General features: G+C 34.6%; 5 protein-coding genes and 1 non-coding gene across 7 annotated transcripts in view; 4 read left to right on the top strand and 2 right to left on the bottom strand.

Annotated features, from left to right (window-relative positions):
- Positions 1-939: 939 nt before the first annotated feature.
- On the top strand, positions 940-1,021 carry Trnas-aga (transfer RNA serine (anticodon AGA)). The gene has a single exon. It is a non-coding gene; the product is annotated as a tRNA-Ser (tRNA).
- A 236-nt stretch (positions 1,022-1,257) lies between these two features.
- LOC128396573 (40S ribosomal protein S6-like) lies at positions 1,258-3,268 on the top strand. Its single transcript, XM_053357180.1, is given in 6 exon segments — positions 1,258-1,413; positions 1,547-1,889; positions 1,967-2,299; positions 2,358-2,965; positions 2,968-3,011; positions 3,085-3,268. Coding segments are annotated over 6 exon segments (1,455 nt in total). The 5' UTR covers positions 1,258-1,407; the 3' UTR covers positions 3,206-3,268.
- A 623-nt stretch (positions 3,269-3,891) lies between these two features.
- LOC128396575 (poly(A) RNA polymerase gld-2 homolog A-like) lies at positions 3,892-6,238 on the bottom strand. The gene is made up of 6 exons (XM_053357183.1): positions 5,618-6,238; positions 5,414-5,531; positions 5,178-5,339; positions 4,969-5,112; positions 4,751-4,879; positions 3,892-4,672 (listed from the first exon to the last, which is right to left on the bottom strand). The coding sequence occupies exons 1-6, from the start codon at positions 5,636-5,638 to the stop codon at positions 3,915-3,917; spliced, it is 1,332 nt and encodes a 443-aa protein (XP_053213158.1). The 5' UTR covers positions 5,639-6,238; the 3' UTR covers positions 3,892-3,914.
- A 768-nt stretch (positions 6,239-7,006) lies between these two features.
- On the top strand, positions 7,007-9,308 carry LOC128396570 (pentatricopeptide repeat-containing protein 1, mitochondrial-like). The gene has a single exon (XM_053357176.1). The coding sequence runs from the start codon at positions 7,144-7,146 to the stop codon at positions 9,265-9,267; it is 2,124 nt and encodes a 707-aa protein (XP_053213151.1). The 5' UTR covers positions 7,007-7,143; the 3' UTR covers positions 9,268-9,308.
- A 376-nt stretch (positions 9,309-9,684) lies between these two features.
- On the top strand, positions 9,685-10,601 carry LOC128396586 (40S ribosomal protein S9-like). 2 transcript variants are annotated; one of them, XM_053357196.1, is made up of 3 exons: positions 9,685-9,750; positions 9,859-10,315; positions 10,406-10,601. In XM_053357196.1, the coding sequence occupies exons 2-3, from the start codon at positions 9,870-9,872 to the stop codon at positions 10,536-10,538; spliced, it is 579 nt and encodes a 192-aa protein (XP_053213171.1). In that variant the 5' UTR covers positions 9,685-9,750; positions 9,859-9,869; the 3' UTR covers positions 10,539-10,601. The 2 variants fall into 2 exon arrangements, with proteins under 2 accessions (XP_053213171.1, XP_053213172.1); XM_053357197.1 differs by having other exon boundaries at positions 9,862-10,315.
- Positions 10,602-11,798: 1,197 nt separating this feature from the next.
- Positions 11,799-19,754, bottom strand: part of LOC128396373 (serine-rich adhesin for platelets-like) — a 62,114-nt gene continuing 54,158 nt past the window's right edge. The window contains 2 exon segments of the mRNA XM_053356940.1: positions 11,799-13,075; positions 13,078-18,037. Coding sequence (XP_053212915.1) covers positions 12,615-13,075; positions 13,078-18,037 — 5,421 coding nt within the window. The 3' untranslated portion in view covers positions 11,799-12,614.

The following is a 19,754-nucleotide window of genomic DNA, read 5'->3' on the forward strand; positions in this document are numbered from 1 at the left end:
TTTGAAACAAATTGTTGATTAATATAAATGCTATTTAGAGGGAGTGATCTAGTCTCCCGAGAGTGAGTATTAATTAACATTTTAATCAAAGGTAAGAGAAAGTGAATTAAAAATAAATTGTTTTCCTTAATCATTAAGGATAAATTGACAAAAAGTTAAATTCAGACAGTGATTAGTAAATTGTTGAGTTAATTTTTATTTATTTTCATTCATTAAATTTGATTAACTTTTATGAGTTAATTTGAGGCCTTTAATTACAATTAATGATATTGTGATTACAGTTGATTATTGTGATTGCAATTAACAAACAAATATTGTTAATTGTTTATTTATTATGGTTAATTCAATTGTTCAATTTTAATTTAGTTAATTGTTTAGGTAGACATTTGTATCTATTTGAAAAAAAATGAATACACACAATTTACTAATTGCTAATTGGAGATGATAGTTAATGAAACTTGTTTACATGAGACAGAAAAATTAATTAATTATAAAATTAATTTAATTTAAATCAAGTTTCAATTTAGAAATGTAATTTAAATCAATAATAATAATCAAGATTGTAATCAAAGAGTTACTATTGAAAATGAAAATAATCCAAATTTTTCCAAGAAAATGAGTTAACCAAAATCTAATCCACAATCAACAAATTGTTACATGTCCTTGAAATTAATTGATTAACCAAAATTAAATTAACTTTAACCATTGAATGAAAAAAGTACAATTAAGATCAGATGAATACGAAAGATTAAAAATGTAAACAAAAAATGAACACACAAGCAAACAGGTTATGTTAATTAATCAAAAACAATAGAGTTTACAATAAATTGTCAACAAAATAATTTAAAATCATCAACAGTTTAATTAATTAAATTTCATCTAAAATTTTTATCAACTTGCACAATTGAATGAGTAAATTTTTGGCCAAGAGTTTTATCAGTGGACGTGGCCGAGTGGTTAAGGCGATGGACTAGAAATCCATTGGGATTTTCCCGCACAGGTTCGAATCCTGTCGTTCACGAAATTTTTTTTCTTTTATCTTTCATCGAACTTAAGTTCGAATTGAATCAAACCCTTTTCCATTTCTCTACCAATCAATTAATTGACTCGCTCTTTGTTCAATCAAATCGAAATAATCGATTTTTTTTGTTTCTTTCACTTTTGTCGCTCAATTTGAAAAAAGAAAATTTTTCCAATTTTCGAAAGTTGCGCCATCTGGAGGATCTTTTTGTTTCTTCCTATTTTGGTTTGTGTTGTTTCCGTTTCCGAAACATTAGTTTAAGTGTGTTTATGTTGTGCTTATGTATTAAATTAATTCTGTTTCACTCTTTCCTTAGTTGGATTTAATTTAATTTAATTTAATTTGGTTATTGTGTTTTAGACTAATTAAAAAAGGAATTTAACAATATGAAGGTAAGTTGATGTTTTATTAGATTGATTATTGGTTCTTTCTCTTTGTCCGTTTTGGTTCTGTGTCTTGGTTTTCTGTGTACCGGTCATGATTTTTTCTGTTTCTTTGCTAATTTGTTCTTTTTGTGTATTTTAGCTTAATATCTCTTATCCGGCAACTGGTTGCCAGAAATTATTTGATATCGATGATGAAATGAAAACTAGAATTTTCTATGATAAGCGTATGGGTCAAGAAGTTGATGCATCAACCATTGGCCCCGAATGGAAAGGTTATATCCTTAAAGTTAGTGGTGGAAACGACAAGCAAGGTTTCCCGATGAAACAAGGAGTTCTTACTAATCAAAGAGTAAGACTTTTATTGGCTACTGGACACTCCTGTTATCGACCAAGACGAACAGGTGAAAGGAAACGAAAATCTGTTCGTGGATGTATTGTCGACAGTAACTTAAGTGTCCTTGCTTGTGTTATTGTTCAAAAAGGTTAGTTTTATTTTATTAATGTCTCCTCTCCCCCAAGTAGAGATCAGTTAATTTCAATTTTCCATTTTATATTTCAGGTGAACAAGATATTCCTGGTTTAACAGACAAGACTCTTCCTCGTCGATTGGGTCCTAAGCGAGCCAACAAAATCCGAAAGCTTTTCAACCTTTCAAAAGAAGATGATGTTCGACAATATGTTGTCAGAAGACCTTTACCCGAAAGAGCAGGAAAGAAACCTCGAACGGCTGCACCCAAGATTCAAAGATTAATCACCCCACAAAGACTTCAACGAAAGCGTAGATTGATCGCTCTTAAGAGAAACAGAGCTAACAAACAACGTGAGCTCGCTGCTGATTATGCTAAATTATTAGCTGCTCGACAAAAGGAAGCACGTCACAAGAAACAAGAAGGTATTTCTCCATTCAATTAACTTTTTGTGTTTTTATTTAACTTATTTTTAAACTTCAGAAATCCGACGACGTCGTTCATCTGCATCCTCTGGAGTCTCATCAAGACAACAATCTGTCAGTCAACCAGCTCCAACTAAAGGAGCCGTCAAAGCTGCAGCCAAGTTGGTCGCTAAAGCTAAAGCTACTGCTGCTAAACCAGTAGTCAAAAAATTAACTGGTAAAGTTGCCGCTCCAGTTAAAGGTGCCGTCAAGCCCGCCGTCTCTAAGGTCGCTCCAAAGGGTAAAGCAGCACCAGCTAAAGCTGCTCCAGCAAAGGGAGCCAAACCAGGAGCTAAACCCACTGGTAAAACAGCACCCAAATCGTCAGCCAAGGATGTTAAATCCAAGACAACAACTGGTAAATCAGCTACTCAAGCAAAACCTGGATCAAAAGCAGCACCAAAAACTGCTACTAAGACCGCAACCAAACCTGGTGCCAAACCAGCAGCAAAACCAGGAGCTAAGCCCACAGGTAAACAACCCGCTAAATCAGCAACTGGCAAAACCCAAAAATCAGTGACTAAGACAACAGGTAAACCTACTGGTTCTAAAACCGCAACTAAGCCAGTAGCGAAATCATTATCTAAGCCAGCAACAGGAAAAGCTCCAACATCCTCCAAACCATCGCTAAACCCGCTGGCAAAGCTCCGGTTCAAGCTAAACCAGCTTCAAAGTGAGTTGATATTTTATCAAATAATTAATTGAAATAATTGATTAACATTGATTTACTTTTTGTTCCATTTTAGACCAGCACCAAAACCAACCGCCACAAAATCAGCGCCAGCTAAAGGAGCAAGCGGTGGAAAAGCTGCCGTTGCCAAAGCAGCCGAAGCAAGGAAAACAAAACCATCTAAACCATCAAAATAGATAAACAAAATCTTAGATAATCAATTGATATAAAATAAAGGGAAACTGTTTTTTTGTCCATCACATATTTTTTTTTAATTTTATTTTTATATTAATTTTATCGCGATGGCCTCTTATTTGAAAAACATAATATTTTAGCCTTAACATTTTGAGGGGAAAAAAGTGTTAGGAATATTTGATTTAAGGGAAAACAACTTGGAAAAGAGAAACAATTAGCTCTTTTGATTGAGCTGAACAATTAACAAATAAATTGAGGTAATAATTTTGTAAACAAAAAATCATAAGACAAATAAATAGGAAATACAAGGATATGAGTGACACTGGGAATAAGACGTTGAATCAAAGTAATTGATTGGAAAAAGAAACTGATTAAGCAAAAATTAATTGATAATTTGTCTCATTCTTTGGTCACCACAATAGTTATGAGAAAAAATCTAAAAAAAAGTTTCTTTTCTTTTGTTCCCTTAATTAATATCCCTTAACTGACCCTCAAAGGAAAAAATTAGAGCCAATTAATTGCGAGAACAATATTGGCTTTTGAAGATTGATACATTCACTTTCATACTTTTAACTGATCAAATTAACTGTTAATTGTTAGCAAATTGACCAGAAAAAGATGAAAAACATTCTAATTTTAAATTCTATTCTAAATTTAAATTTAACCCGAGACTGTGACGATTCGATGATTAGGTTAGTCGATCTTCTAACATCAAAATGGTGGAAGATTCAACAACAATTTACTCGAATACGTGTGTTGAGGGTAAACCAAATAATGAGAGTAATGATCATGGATATGAACTTTGTTCGGAGGATGATAAATATATTCACTTGGATTATTGTGGTTTTGAGGATTGTTGATAGAACCCGAATGACCACTGACCATTCCACCGACGGTACTACCATTGCAACTACTCGTGGTACTACTGTTACTACTACTATTGCAGTTTCCATGTTTGACTTTGAAAAAACGATCATCAAATGTAGTAAATGTCGGTAATGTTGGGCCATAGGAAGACATTGGTGAGAACGACGGAGGTTCATTAAGTATGATACTCGAAAGTGTTTGAGTTTTCATGATTTTGGCATAACTTTGACGAAACACATCCAATATATGATTAAACGCTTCTTCATCATAAACTGATTTCGCTGTATTGGTCCGATCAAACGGCTCTTCCACACAAATATAATTCCAATGTTTCGGATTGTTTTTCGGAGCGACATGTTCACGAGCCTTGGACTTTGGTATTGTGCCTCCGGTGCGAATGCAAATTGCATTATTACCATAATCGAATTTGTAACTGAAATAATCTAAAAAGCCAATAAAAAGTCGACTTAATGAATCTTTGTTATTCGATTGCCATTCAGGAATCTCCTCGAAAAGACTCAGCTGAGTTATATCGGAATCGGGATGAAATTTATCGGGCATCAGTTTGTTAAGACAAGGCAACACTGGGGGATCACAACCACCTTGAAATCAATTGGAAAAAGAGATTTAAATTAATAGAACCATTAAAGAGCAATGAGAATGACAATTGATTAACTTACATTGCAAATAATGAATAACCATTAAGACAATTGTGTAACTAGAAATGGTCTTGTTTCGTGCATTGTTAATGCCATTTTGACGAGCCCACGTTTTTGCCGTTAACACCAAAGGCTGAACTCGTTTATCCACTAAAACAATGAGCCGAAAATAAATACAAATAATAAATGAATAGAGAACGGAAAACAATACCAGAGCTAAATTGTTGGTAAATTCTCACTTCTATTGTAAAACTCGATTAATTGTGTATTCCTTATTCCAACAATATTATTAAAGTTAAGGTCGATCTCGATTCCACTTTCAGAATCAGTAAACTTTAAAATTGGTACTTTAGCCAATATTAACTTAGTGTTTTTTACAAAAGCTACAAATCAAGACAGAGAAGATTAGGTGAGACAATTAATTTCATCATCAAATCAATCGACTTACGCAGTCGGGACAATATCCTTTCAGCCCATTTTAAAACAGGAATAGCATAACGTAAATGGCACATCTTTTCACCGATACTATCAACCACCAAACAAAGATCAATGTCACTGTTATTTGTCCCGAGGCCATTCAATGATGAACCAACCATGTAAAGGTCGATAGCTAAATCAATGATAAAATGAACAATTAGCAAATGAGATGGAAACTCAACCAATTGTCTCATATGATCAACTCACGGAACTCAGTGTGCATCCGAAGCATGTTATAGATTATTTGTCTCAGCATCTTCTTCCTCTTGAATACTTCACAGCTCTGCCTGTGGGTTTCAACCAAATCTTTAATTTCATAAGAAATCTGAGTGATTAAGAGAGAGAAAAAATAAACAATCAATTAGTAGATTGATTTGAAGTGAACAATCAAGGTTAGAAATTGAGACTCACCCGATCCATTGTTTGGCACATTATATTCCGACCATAAATTTGATTAGTAAATAAGTGATTAAACGATGGTCACAATTAACTAGATAAGATGTTGATTGGAAATTGATTCAATGAAAATGTGAAGTATAGGAAATGTAAATGTAAAGGTAAAGGTAAAGAGGTGATGGATTTACATGGATTAGATTAAATTGGATTAGCAGAAAGGTTGAACCTTAATTTCAGTAAGAATTGTAAATTGAGAGGTTAATCACTATTTAACTGGTAATTGTAACAAGTCAACTGATTTTGGTAACCAAGGTGTGATGGTGGATGATGAAGATGATCAAGATGATGAAAAGTGTAACGTTAATCTCAAGGGTACCAAAAGAGTTGATCATCAAATGGTATTGGAAACAAATGTAAACACAATTATAGAATCAATTTGGGTAAATGTAATCATTGTTTTCCTTTAAATTGTAACTCATTTAAATTCATCTCAATTTACACTTGGTTGTTTAACGAATAACAATTAGGAGCAATTAAAATAATTCGTATTGTTTTAATTGTGGAAAGAAAATAAGAAAATAATTTAATTCTAACGAGAGGTTAATGTTTTCTTCGGGTGAGAAAAACCGATTTCATTTAATTTCTTTCATTTGTTATTCTTTTCTTTAAATGATCAGAAATTTTTATTATCGGATTTAAAGGAACAATTTGATTATCTTGATTGTAACTGCAATTAATAGTCGTCACTGGTTTTCGATTATTAATCAATTGTTCCAATATCGTTTAATTTTGATTCTTTTCAAGAGAAACATTGGTTCAATTAACTTTCATTATTTTCGGCTAATCAGTTTTATCGATCATACTAATCAGTTGATTGTCTGACAATGTTTAACGTAAATCATTGTGATAATCATGATTAGCTGATTAATCTGATTAACTTTTTTTTTCTTCAACTTTTAGAACTAAAAGTTTTTCAATCAAAATCTTCACTCGATTGGTTAAGTTTCTTTAGTGTAACAATTAACTTATTGAAGACCAAAATAATTTCGAGAAACAGTTTCATCATTGATTGTTGTAAATTGTGTTGATTTTGGTTAGATATTTAATCTACAATTAACAACAATTTACATTGTAATCTAAATCATTGGTCAACATCATTTCAACATCCAAACAAAAAATTTAGCTCTTCAATTGATTACATTTACTTGTTTTCCATTAACTTTAACATTTGAATTAACTTTTCTTTCGGACAATTGAACCTACATAACTATCAACTAAATTGGAGAATTAGTTAATTAGTTAATTAGTTAAGTGATTACTTGATTGTTAATTTCATCTTGGAAACTAACTTTTGATTTGAGCGCTTCTTTCGTTTCATGGTAACCAAACATGTGCTTTCATTTGTTTATTTTCATTTCTCTTCATTTATTTGGTTCAATTGAATTAATGATTGTTTTCATTTAATTTGAATAATTAAATTTTTTTATTATGTTCGATTGATTCTATTGATTCTACTGTTGATCTCTAGTCAATTTAGCATTATGTTAACTTTCTCTGTAATTAGATCTCTTGACCGTTTAGGTTCACAAATAATCCGTAACAAAGTGATGACAAAATTAAATTGTGAATTTGTGATTGGTAAAAGATACTATTCTCTAAATAGTGATGGTGATAATTTTGATTCCAGGTCAAAGTTTAAAAGTAAAGAAAGAGAAAAAGAGGTTAAACATGGTAAAAGTGGTGAAAATAATCCCGATGTTTTTGGTCAATTTGGTGTTGATGAAGATTTTGTTATGCCTTTGAAGTCAGAAAGTTTACCTGATGATGATGATGGTTACGATACATTAGAGATTAATCGTAATCGTCGTCATATTTTATACTATAAGAATAAATTTGCCGAGTTAATTCATGGTTCTAGAGTTGGCAAAGCCAAGATCGTGGAAGCGCTGAAATTATTTGACGACATGCGGATGGACGATCGGAAAAAAGTACAACCCTACATGTACACTTTACTTATTTCTGGTGCGGCTGAAAATGGTTACACTGAAAAAGCATTTGAACTGTTTGAAGAAGCGTTGAAAGCTAAATTAAAACCAACATTTGCTACAATTACCGCTCTATTCAACGCTTGTGCTGAATGTCCATTCAAAGAGATGGGACTGGAAAAAGCGATATGGTTGAGGAAGTGGTTATATGAAGTGGCCAATATTCAATTGAATCAATCTCAATATCATGCAATGATTAAAGCTTTTGGTAAATTGGGTGATCTCAAAACAGCCTATCAATGTGTTGATGAAATGGCAGAGAAAGACATTGCCATTGATACTGTCACATTTAACCATTTATTAGTTGCTTCAATTAGTCAACCAGAAAATGGATTTGGTGAAGCAATTAAATTATATCGACGAATGAGATTTCATAAGATTCCCAGAGAATTAAAAACTTACAATTTACTCTTAAAAGCAACCAAAGATTGTGGAATTGGTGATAAAGAAAATTTTACTAAATTAATTCATCAATGGTTTAATATGGATCGAGTTAAATATAACGAGAAGAGGCGTCCACCTAAACAAGTGAATTCAAAGAAATCAAAGTTAATTAACGAACCAACTAATCCAAAAATGTCTTTTTCTAATGACAAAGTTTTCGATTATCTACCTGATGGAAGTGTCAAAGAATTAAATTTAGAAGAATTGGAAAATGACACTTCAAATGATATAATCCAATCAAATAATAACGAAAATGGATTAATGTTAACGCAACCCAATTTCTTGGTCTCATCCAAATATCTCCAAATGTCTAATGTTATCAACATTGATTACGAATCACTTAGTGATTGGAGAAATCGTTTCCAATTAATTGGAGGAACTGAAGGTTTTCTTCATCTTCTTACAAGCGAATCAGTTAAACCCGATATCAAAACATTCACCTTAATGTTGGATCTTCTACCGGGAAACAATCAATGTGAAGATGATTTGATCGATTGCATGAAACAATTTAAGGTCAAACCTGATACTGGAATATTCAATCAAATAATCAAAAGACGTTGTTATCGGAATGACATTTATTCTGCTAAAAAGGCTTTCGCTGAGATGCAATTGAATCAAATTCCCGTTGATTTAGCAACTTTCGGTGTTCTCGCTTCTGGTTGTAGAAACGTTAAAATGGCTAATCAGTTTTTCAAAGATTTAACTGATTCTGGATTTAGACCCAATATTCAAATAATCGGAGCCATGATGAAGAAAGCTTGTTTTCTCAAGGATATTGTAACCATGGAATTAATCCTGAAAAAGATGACACAATTTTCTATTCCCGCTGATAGAAGGATAATCGATGTTATAACTTTGACCATTGAAGAAATTGATAAAATCCTTTGGTCCATTGAGAAGGGAAAACAAAAAGCATTTGGACATTTCTTGAATCCAGAATTTCCCTCGAATTTCAATAAATTCAAACGTTTCTTTGAACAATGGGCCAGTAATACTGATATCGAGATTAATCATCCATGGGATCAATTTAAATATCAACGAAGAGATTGGCAGTATTATAAGATGAGAAGTTTCGAGAAAACAGTTAAATCAAAATTAATGGAAAGATCTGAAGTTAAAAAAGCAGTCGAATCAGGAGCTAAAGTTAATGTACATAAATTGATCCACGATTTTTGAGAACAAAAGATTTGATAAATCTTGAATAGATGAACTTAATAGAGAGAAAAAAATCATATTGTAATAAATATGTCGATGTATTGTCAAAATTAATTAAATAAAATCTAAATCAAATGAAATAATCTCGTTGCAAAGTTCAATCAACAAAAATATTAATTCCTCATAGAATCAAATCTCCAAAATTACTCAGAATTGAAAAATCTTTAAAGCCATAATCCAAATTGATGCATCGATTCAAACAATCTCATTGATTGCTGATTTAGTTACAGAGAAATCGAAATCAAAATCAAAATTAGATTTGAAAAAAAAAGTTTAGTGGTAAAAATGAGTTTTCGAAAATCGCGGTTTTCCAGCCAAAGAATGAATTTGTTGTCATGGAAACTACGGCTTAGAATTTAAGTTTCCTTTTCCGGTAGCTCTGTGATCTTTTCTTAGTGTTTTGAAATTCTTTTAGTTTTTCTTGTTTAATTTAATTTAATTAAGGTAATTAATTTAATTTTGTGAATAACTATCGTTTTCTTATTGTGACTTGATAGACTTTGTGTTGCTAATTTAACCTTTTCTCTTTTTAATTTGCTTGTTTCTCTTCAGTAGCAGACAAAATGGTCCGCGTCAAAACTGTTCATAGTAAAACCTATGTTACTCCTCGTCGTCCCTTTGAAAAGGAGCGTTTGGACCAAGAATTGAAGATTATTGGTGAATATGGTCTTAGAAACAAACGTGAAGTATGGCGAGTTAAATATACCTTAGCTAAAATTCGAAAAGCTGCTCGAGAATTATTGACTTTGGATGAGAAAGATCCTAAACGTCTTTTTGAAGGTAATGCTTTATTGCGAAGACTTGTCCGAATTGGTGTATTGGATGAAACCCGAATGAAACTCGATTACGTCTTGGGTCTTAAGATTGAAGATTTCTTGGAACGACGTCTCCAAACCCAAGTACTAAAACACGGTCTTGCTAAATCAATCCATCATGCTCGTGTTCTCATTAGGCAAAGACACATTGCTGTCTGCAAACAAGTGGTTAACGTACCTTCATTCATTGTTAGGTAATTGTCTCTTCTTTATACCAATCTAATGCGTCTAGTTATTATTTTATCACTAATGTCTAATGTTTTGTTTCTTTTTCTAACTATCAGATTGGATTCTGAGAAGCACATAGACTTCTCAATGAAATCACCATTCAGTGGTGGACGACCAGGTCGTGTCAAGAGGAAGAACGCTCGCAAACAAAAGAGCTCTGCTGCCGCAGAAGAAGAGGATGAAGATTAGACTTAATCTTTTTGTTTATATAAGTTTCAAATGATTTCCAATAAATCAGTATGACACAGTTAATTTACAAGTATTAGAATCATATGAATTTTATTTTAACACACATCGGTACTTGATTTATACATTATTTAAAGTTCAAATGATGTCCTGGATTCAAGAATTCACTTCTCAGTGGACTAAAGGATTTAATTCATTCGACAACAAATCATGTAATTGGTGCCCAGGAAAATCGGAAAACGCTTGCAATACAAGTTGCTTTTTATTTAAGTCGATTGTTGATTTCTGATGAGGTTACTTGGATAATCATGGATTAAATAAGAAAATGACCTTTAGGATGGAGAGTGGATAGATGAATATTCCAACTTAGTTCATTTGACTTTCGGTTGTCTGTCAATTTCTCACCAAATTATTTTAATTGTGGGACATTTTAATTCGTCAAAATTTCCTGTGCTTATATTTCAATATGAAAGTGTATGTGAGGAACATTAATTGCCCTCATGTGAACTTAGTAGATGTGAATTCGGATTTTAACCGTCGAGTTTTAAATATCTTTTCTTCTGATGTCAAAGGCAAATTATCAATGAGACATTTTCTTAATTTTGTCTTGATCAATTTACTTTTCTGTATAAACTGAATTTCCCTTTCAACATTTTTCCAGATAATCATGTTAATTTGATTCGCTGAACTTTTAAGTTGAATTTGTCGGTCTCGCCTATGAAAGATTTTAGCACTTTTCTGATTTGCCAAACGTAATTTAGAATCTTCATCGAGGTGCATTCGATTTTTGGCCTTCGAAAGGACAAATGCTGAAACTTTAAGATTCGAAAGTGTTTTCTATTTTGATTCGTTTGTTAAGGTCTTCATCTAGTCGCGAATACATAACTTTCTTTGATTCCTTGTTAATTTAAACTATTAAAATGAATTTCAACTGATTATCACTCCCGAAATGATTCTGACGATTTCTTTGGTTTCTCTTATTTACATTGGATTTTTTACGAAAAACCTAAACTTTTGTAGTGCACTGTAGTTTTAATTCTCCTACGTTTGTGTTAAATTTGTGTGATTACCAGTTTATTTGATCTATAATTGGGTCAATATTAATTTAATGGTATTAGTTGATTGTCTCCGTCATGTTTTGTCGTAACTCGTTACCAAAGGTAATATGGAGATTGAAATTATCACACTAATTAACCAAATTAATTGGAATCTCAGCCAGTAACTATCACAACTTTCAAATGAACAAATGAATGAGTCAGTTAATTAAGTTTACATGCAAATATTTAATATATAATATTTTACAAATTTTTGATTGTTGACAATCAAAAAAAACAGATTATGTTTAACCAACGCTTTTAATTTGTTGTTCATCAGATTGTTAATCAGAATTGTTGTAAATGATTTACTATTACCGACTAATACATAATCAACTTATTTCAATTAGTAATAATATTTATAGTATCTAATTGTGCAATTTGTTACTTCGGGTCATTTTTAATTGTTATTTTGTTTCCAATTTAATTTAATTGAACAAAACTTTCGAGGTCAATGATAATTAATCAAGGGAAAAAGGGAAAACCATTTCAAAGATCAGGTCAATCAATCCAATCGAAGTTGAAAATTAGTTCGATTGCGAACAAAAAAAAACGTTTCATGGCAAAAGCGAAAGTTAATTGAAGACGAAGAGGAAAAGACAATGATCATTGTAGTAATTAGTTAATAGTTAATTATGACGATGACGATAATGATAATAATAATAATGAATTATGGTGAGAGGATGAAGATGAATTGGTTTGATGATGAAATGATGAATGTTGATGATTATGATTTTGTTCATTAAATTGTTGATGAGATTCGAATTATTTGTTTTTTAATTGGCAGCTTGAACATAATTAATTAATCATCTTCTCATGATTTGTTTTCTTTTTGCTTAATTGTTGTTTGACGTCAATGTTTTTATTCAATTGGCTCTTGGATTTTAATGGTTTAGCTAAATTTGGTTTATTGTTTATTTTATCAATCATTTAACTTGGACGTTGATTGTTGGTTGATTACAGATTTTCAAAGCACTAAAAAGACTCAAGCATCCTGGTGACTCTTGGAACAGGATATTGGTGATAATTCCCGGCGGGAATGGTGCGAGTTGCTTGTGGTGGTGAGTGAGAGTGGAGGTGGTGAATGTGATGAGGATCGTTTAGTGTGTGATGAAATTGGAGGTGAAAGTGAAAAGGGAATCGTCGGCGTTGAGCCCGCTCCAGGCGACAGTCCCGGCGATGAGGAGACTGACGGTGATCGCCCTGATTTCGGGTGGGACAATGATGAGGGCGGCGGTGGTGGTAGTCCAAAGGAGGATGAAGGTGGAGGTGTTGGTGATGAGACAGTTAATGATGGAGATAACAATTTGTTGAAAGGTTCTCGAGATAATTGAGTGAGCTCCTCGAAATGGCTCGAATCATAATGATCCTTCAATCGTGATCTCTCACTGAACGACAATGATTTACAAAAGATACAGATTAAATTACCATCAGCGTCCGCTGGGATTTTGCTAATTCAAAAGAGAGGGTGGAAACACCGATTCGCGCCAATAGGCCAAAGTTATTTGCTTTATCAACATTATTATTATTACAATTTATAATCTTATTATTATCGATATTGTTATTGTTGCTATTGCCCAAAGTGCCCGATTCAGTTGATCGTTCATGATGAGATGATGAATGATGGTGTTGATGATAATGATGATTTGACAAATGACGAGATTGATAATGGTGACCATTGGGTTCTGGTGAAGCTCGATTACTATGTGGACTTGACCCTCCAGGGCTAATTGACCTTCTTTCATGTTGATTGTGACGATAATGGCGATCATGTTGATGATTACCTCTTGAAGAGCTATGGTTGGTTGGTACTGGTGAAACTGATCGACGATTTGAATGGTCTGATGGATGAAGATGAGAGGAAGATGAAGGTGATGAGTAATCACGATTCGGTGGTGATGATGGACTTGAGGTTGTACTTTTCGTTGTTGTTGAGGTCAATCCGGTTGCCGTTGTTACCGTCAAACCGATGTTGGTATCGTTATTGTTTGATAATCTTCCACCGCTCGATGATTGTGGTGACAAATCATCTCTCATTGAACCTTGCATATCGGCTGATCCTGAGCCAGGAAGACGAGTTGGCATCGTGAACGGAGTATGAGGGAAATTAGGAAATGGCATCGAAAACTGGGCTGTCATTGCAGCTAAAAGATCTTGAGGAATTCGACTCGAGTAAAGGTCGGTTAAATTAAACGACGGTGAATCATAAAATCGCGATAAAAGATCATCTCTCATCACATTGGCACCAGAATATGGGAATAAAACATTAGCCCCGCCCGCTGCAGCCGCTGCCGCAACGGCTGCGGCCTTGTCAAGGCCGAAAGGAATTCCTTTGTCAGAATGAGTTGATAATAATTTACGATGAAGATTCATGTTAGCTGAATGCCGATCTCGAGATCGTTTCGACGGGAAAGCGGCATTACAGCCCTCCACGTTACATTTGTGCATCACTTTAAGGTGAACATTTTGATAGTGCGTTTTAACGCCAAAGTGATTTTGAAATGTTTTCCCACAGGTAACGCACCTTCGAGGGTTATCTTTGTCAACGGGAATCTCAATTGGTCCAACTAACGATGCATCACGATAAATGGGTGTTGTCAATCCAGGTAAAGTCGATGGATGAACTGGACTTGTAAAGTGATTATTAGCTAATGACGTTGATGATCCGGTTGAATTTTGATATTGAGATGATTGCTGATGATTATTAGAATTGTTTTCTGATTCATTTGATGATCGTTCATGTTTAGGTTCATGAAGAGAAATGTTTTGAATTGATCCGTGGCCTCCGTTGCTCATGTTGCTGGATAAAGAGTGATGAGGTTGGTGTAAAGATGAAGTCGTGGATGAAGAAGAGGAAGATGAATGTTTGGAAGATCTATGATGACCAGAAGATTGTTCGGATTCTTCTAAACGATTTCGTTCTTTATTCGATTTACCAGATTCTTTAGTTATTTCCTTAGTTCTAATTCTCTCTTCACTTGGTACTTCGGGTCGACCTAATCCAAGTCCAGGAGCATGAAATGAAAGTGCAGGCGAACCAGGGAAAAGATTTGAATGAAGAGAATGATTAATCGAAGCATTCGATCCAGTTAAGCCCGAAAATGAGCCCATCGAGAGACTTTCAAGATGTCGAAGTGGATTATTCTCGGCATTATCTCGGAAAAGATTAGCATCTAAAGTTAATCCAGTGGGTAATCCAGTCGCAAGAAAAGGTAACTTTGGTAAGCCACAATTTTCCTTCTCGTGTCCATCAACAGTTAAATTGGCGGAAGATGATGACCGGTTGCGTCCACTATTAAGATCACTAGTTGATTCCTTCCCGCTATTATCAGCCCCAGAAAGAGGTTTTCGTGATCGAGATGAAATTAATTCTGATTGATAGTTACTTTTCTTGGATAAATCCATAGTTCCAAAAGAATCTTGATCTTCACGAATTTCATCCTCATCTTCAAAATCATCGCCCATCGCATCATCATTATCATTAACTTGCTGATCTAATTCAGATTCTTGTCGTTGTTGCGACTGTTGTCTCTCAATTCGTCTTTTACTTTCTTCATTGACTAATTTTCTAGATCGATTTGATTTTCGACGTCTAACTGATGAAGGTAACGAACCGTCTAACGAATCATCATCATCACCTTCATCTCCATCATCTTCTGGTTCATCTTCAGATTTGGAATCCTCATCATCTACAATATCATTATCATCCATTCTCCCAATATAAGTTCCACTGGACGAATCATCACAAGAATCTCCTAACTCATTATCTTCATTATCCTCATCGTCATCATCTTCATCTGAAGCTCCTTCAATTAATGATGGTTCACATCTAATTGGATTCAAACTTTTACGTTTCCTTTTGTTAGTTGATGTATCGATGTTGTTGATTACATTGTTACTATTGAATCCGGATGCGGATAAATTATTAGCTGTTAAACGAGATGTGATTGAATTATTATCTCTATTTGAACCGTTGTTTAATCGAGTTGAATCGTGACGAACACTAAGATTAATTCCTTCCTCTGGTTCATTACTGTTTTCATCACAAGAGATCATCTCTTCATCTTCTCTTCTCATCTTTTTATTGGTCAGTGAGAGAGCGGAAGACATTTCACCTTCACGAGTTAATGTTTTAGTCGAAGAGGATGAAGCCGATGACGATGATGATAATCCTTTAGTTGTCGATGTTGGTAGAGAGGTGGTTGCGGTTGGTGTTGTTGATGAGCTCGCAAGAGTCGTCGATGTGGTGGTCATCATCATCATCATCTCTGTAGGTGAATGTCCGTCTCGAGATGAGGAGGGTGACATGTCCCTTGAATGTCCATCTTTACCATCGCCGGTGTAAATTGACGATGATGAGGTTAGTTGACTTGATTCGGGATTACCCCTTTCCGAATCATAAAGAGCTGAAGTAAAACCGTGAATCGAATTGGATAAAGAGACATGGGGATGAATTCCCTGTAAATGGGATGAAGAGGGGACAAGAGATGCCACGGAATGATTAGAGGAACTTCCTGTTCCGAGAATTCCGCCGGAAGAAGATAAAATATTCCTTCCCGATGGATTAACACCACTTACTCCACCCAATAATCCACCGGAGGTCATCACACTACCCGAAGGTGAACCATAATCTGGTGTTAATCCTCCTGCCATCATTTGATATGGTTGAGCTGATCGTCCATCATGTGGATTCATTTTTCGTCTTAAATTTGGTGTATGAAGCTTAGGATTTGGATTAGCTGAGTGTCGATTGCGACTTCGTCTCGATGAAAAGGTCATTGTACAACCGGAAACTGTACATTGGTGCATTTCCTTCAAGTGAACGGCTGAATAATGAATTTTAAGTGCTCCTTTATCACAAAAGGTTTTCCTGCAAACATTACATGGGACTCGCTTTTTACCCGTCGATGGATTTGTGGTCATTTGACTGAGGACAACAGGATTTAATCGTTTCATTCGCATCGGATTATTGGATTTACGATGATGACGAGATGATGATTTAGATAAAGACGATGAAGATAAAGACATATCATAAGAACCAGCGGATAAATTGATTACACTTTCACTCGTATTTGTATCAGTTTCACCATCAGAACCTGGACCTTCACCATCGGTCAAACTCGACTCCGAGTTACCTGTTGATCGAGGTCTTCGAAGTCCAGTTGATGATGAAGACGTTAATCCTCTTGAAGAAGAATGGTGATGATGAGAATGATGATGAGAATGATTGCCATGAGGAGAAGATGAAGAACGATGATGATGATGATGATGATGATGGTGATTATGGTGATGATGATTAGACGAAGATGAGGTTGATAATTTAAACGAATCAGCTAAACCAGCGAGTCCTAAACTCGAAGCCATGTTGTTGTCTTTCGGCGAAACAAGTGAGAGGCTATTGTGGAGACTTTTAACAATTTCATCAGTTTTACATGATAAAGTATTTCCGGTTGATGAAGATGAAGATAAATTATTGACACCGAGAGATGATGAACCTGGAAGATCACTTTTCATTGAACTATTTACAGGAGGAGATGAGGATGAAGAGGGTTGGTGATGATTCCTATTTGAATTGTGTGATGAATTGCACCTAAAGTCAAAGGGTTGCTGATGCATTGATGATGAGGTTGTGGAGGAAGATGAGGTCGCAACAACTGATGAAGTTGTTGTTGTTGATGAAGACGAAGATGATTGATAACGATTCAATGGAGATGGAGCATTACCCGTCGTTAATACCAATGGACTTTGATGGTCATTCGGACGATGATGATGTCCACTTCGATCTGAATTAGTTGATGATCTATTTAGAGATGAGGTCGAATGATTTTGTTGATGATGACGATCATCTGGTGACATAATCGACGATCGTCCCATTGCAGTTAAACTAAGTGGAAGAGCTGATGGACTTTTACAATCAACGGGATAATTTGGTGATGGTGATGATCGAAGTAAATTGTTGTTGTTACTATTAATACTATTGTTATTGCTCGAGGTGTTTGTTGATAATCTGGATCGAGAGGTTTTCTCGATAAATCGACGGATTTCACTGTCGATCGATTTCCCGTTTCCAGGGCCGAGATTTAATCCACTGGTGGATAAAAGATCTAAAGGTGACACTGAGGAAGAGGTTGTTGTTGTCGAAGTTGTTGTTGCACTAGTTAGAGATGATGAAGATAAAGATGAGGTCAAAGATGGTGTCGTGTTTGAAGGTGCAGATGAAGCGGCGGCGGCAGCAGCAGTTGCGGCCGCTGCAACGGTCATCAGATCGTTCCAAGGAAATCGATCGTTAAGAAGAAAATGATGAGCAAAACTTTTGGTCTGATTGTAACGAAGAAATTGTTGAAGAACTAAAATCTCTTCTTCGGGACTGACCATTGTCCATTTAGATAAATGTTTACCATCCGAATCCTAATAAGTTAATGGTTGGTAGGGAAGAGAAAACAAAGTTGAAGAAAAGAGAGAGAGAGAGAAAGTGAGTTAATGATCAGACAAGATGACGTTGTGTTGATGATGATGAAAAGAAGGAGGATTTTCAAGTTCGTAAACAAAATAAATTAGGGCAACAACGTTTTCGAAAAGTTTTTTTAAGGTCACGCGTTTACCGATGTTCGGTTCATCTTGAAATGTTTCAACTTGTGTCAAAACTAAAAAGTCAAATGCACAGAGACAGTTAGAGGGAGCCACAGGAAAAGAAGATGAAGAAGATGAGGGAGCAAAGTGAAGACTAAGAAGAAGGAGGAGGTAAAGTAGAAAGAGGGAGGTGGTTGATGAGAGTGAGAGAGAAGAGAGAGAAAGAGAAAGAGAATGATAGGCGTATTGTTCCAACGTCAAAGAAAGAAAGAGAGAGAGTCCAGTCCAGTCCAGTCCAGGTAAAAAAGAGAAAATGATGAGGATGATACAGAGAGAGAGAGAGAAGATGAGTGTCAAGAGAGTAAAGAAAAGAGAGAGAGATGAGAGGGAGAAGGATGACAGTAAAAGAGCGTGAGAGAAAAGAGAAAGTGGAATGAGAGTTGATCGGTAATTGGTGTAGTTTGTTCATAAACCGACAAGTACAGTTCAAAGATGATTACAGGGAGTTAACAGGGGGTGGGTTGAGAGAGAGAGAGAGAGGGTGGGAGAGAGTATGAAAACTAGATTACTGGCACTTGAAAAGTGAGCAAACGTGAGCGTAAAACGATTGTAAGGGGAAGTGGACAAAGGGCAGTTATTGGTTAATAGAGTAAAAGTCACTCTGCCCATAGGCCATTACTTGGCTTTTTTAAGCGAAGATGATGAAGATGATGAAGTAGAATATGAAGATGAAGTTGATGATGAGAGAGAAAAGATGAAGAGGAGACAAAAGAAGGTTGGTATTGATTAGATAGAAACAGAACAAATTGCATTCTCGTTAAATTACAGGCTTCAAGTAATAAACGGATGACAACCATCATCTCGATGGAAGAGAAAATGATGAAGATGATGAAGGAAAACATTTTACATTTCGTCTTCTTCCTTTGTCTTTTTCTTTCTTTACCTTTTCTACCTTCATCTTCTAAGGTCACTTTTCTTTCTCTCCGATAAACATTTTATTCTAAATCATTATCATTATCAGAATGATTATTTATTCCTCTTCTCTTTCTGTTATTATCATGTTATCGTGAATACTCATCAGAATAATGATTCATCGTCTCTTTCATCATCTTTTTGCTTCTTACTTTTTGTCACTTTCAATGCTCATATTAAGACAAAATCTACAATTGTGATGATGAAGATAAAGATGATGATTGTTTTAAAATCCTTTTCCATAATATACTTCTGAACAGGTAAGAAAACTGAGAGAGAAAAACATTTTCTTTCAACATAAATTTACTTCTAATGGTTTTTTATTATTACTTTTAAAATAGTCACGAAATGAAGCAATAGCCATTGAGAGAGAGAGAGAGAGAGAGAGAGAGAGAGAGAGAGAGAGTTACCTCCTCCTGTATGAACAATCATCTCCATCCTCATCTTCATCCTCATCATCACTTTCATGATCACATTCAGATCATAATCATCCCTTAAAAAACAACAAGCAAAAGGTTGTCAATTTAAATGAACAATTTAAACAACAATCTGTTGATTGTTGAAAAATAAATATAAATATTAT

The sequence above is a fragment of the Panonychus citri genome, unplaced genomic scaffold, assembly GCF_014898815.1.
Source record: "Panonychus citri isolate SS breed McGregor unplaced genomic scaffold, ASM1489881v1 Contig00144, whole genome shotgun sequence".
NCBI classification, from domain to species: Eukaryota; Metazoa; Arthropoda; class Arachnida; order Trombidiformes; family Tetranychidae; genus Panonychus; species Panonychus citri.

Coding starts and splice junctions, on each gene's coding strand:
- LOC128396575 (XM_053357183.1), bottom strand. CDS start 5,638: ATGTGCCAAACAATGGATCGG. Junction 5,340..5,413: donor TCGGATGCACACTGAGTTCC/GTGAGTTGATCA, acceptor TCATTGATTTAG/CTATCGACCTTTACATGGTT. Junction 4,673..4,750: donor GGTTATTCATTATTTGCAAT/GTAAGTTAATCA, acceptor ATTGATTTCAAG/GTGGTTGTGATCCCCCAGTG.
- LOC128396570 (XM_053357176.1), top strand. CDS start 7,144: ATGTTAACTTTCTCTGTAATTAGATCTCTTGACCGTTTAGGTTCACAA.
- LOC128396586 (XM_053357196.1), top strand. CDS start 9,870: ATGGTCCGCGTCAAAACTGTTCATAGTAAAACCTATGTTACTCCTCGT. Junction 10,316..10,405: donor GTACCTTCATTCATTGTTAG/GTAATTGTCTCT, acceptor TCTAACTATCAG/ATTGGATTCTGAGAAGCACA.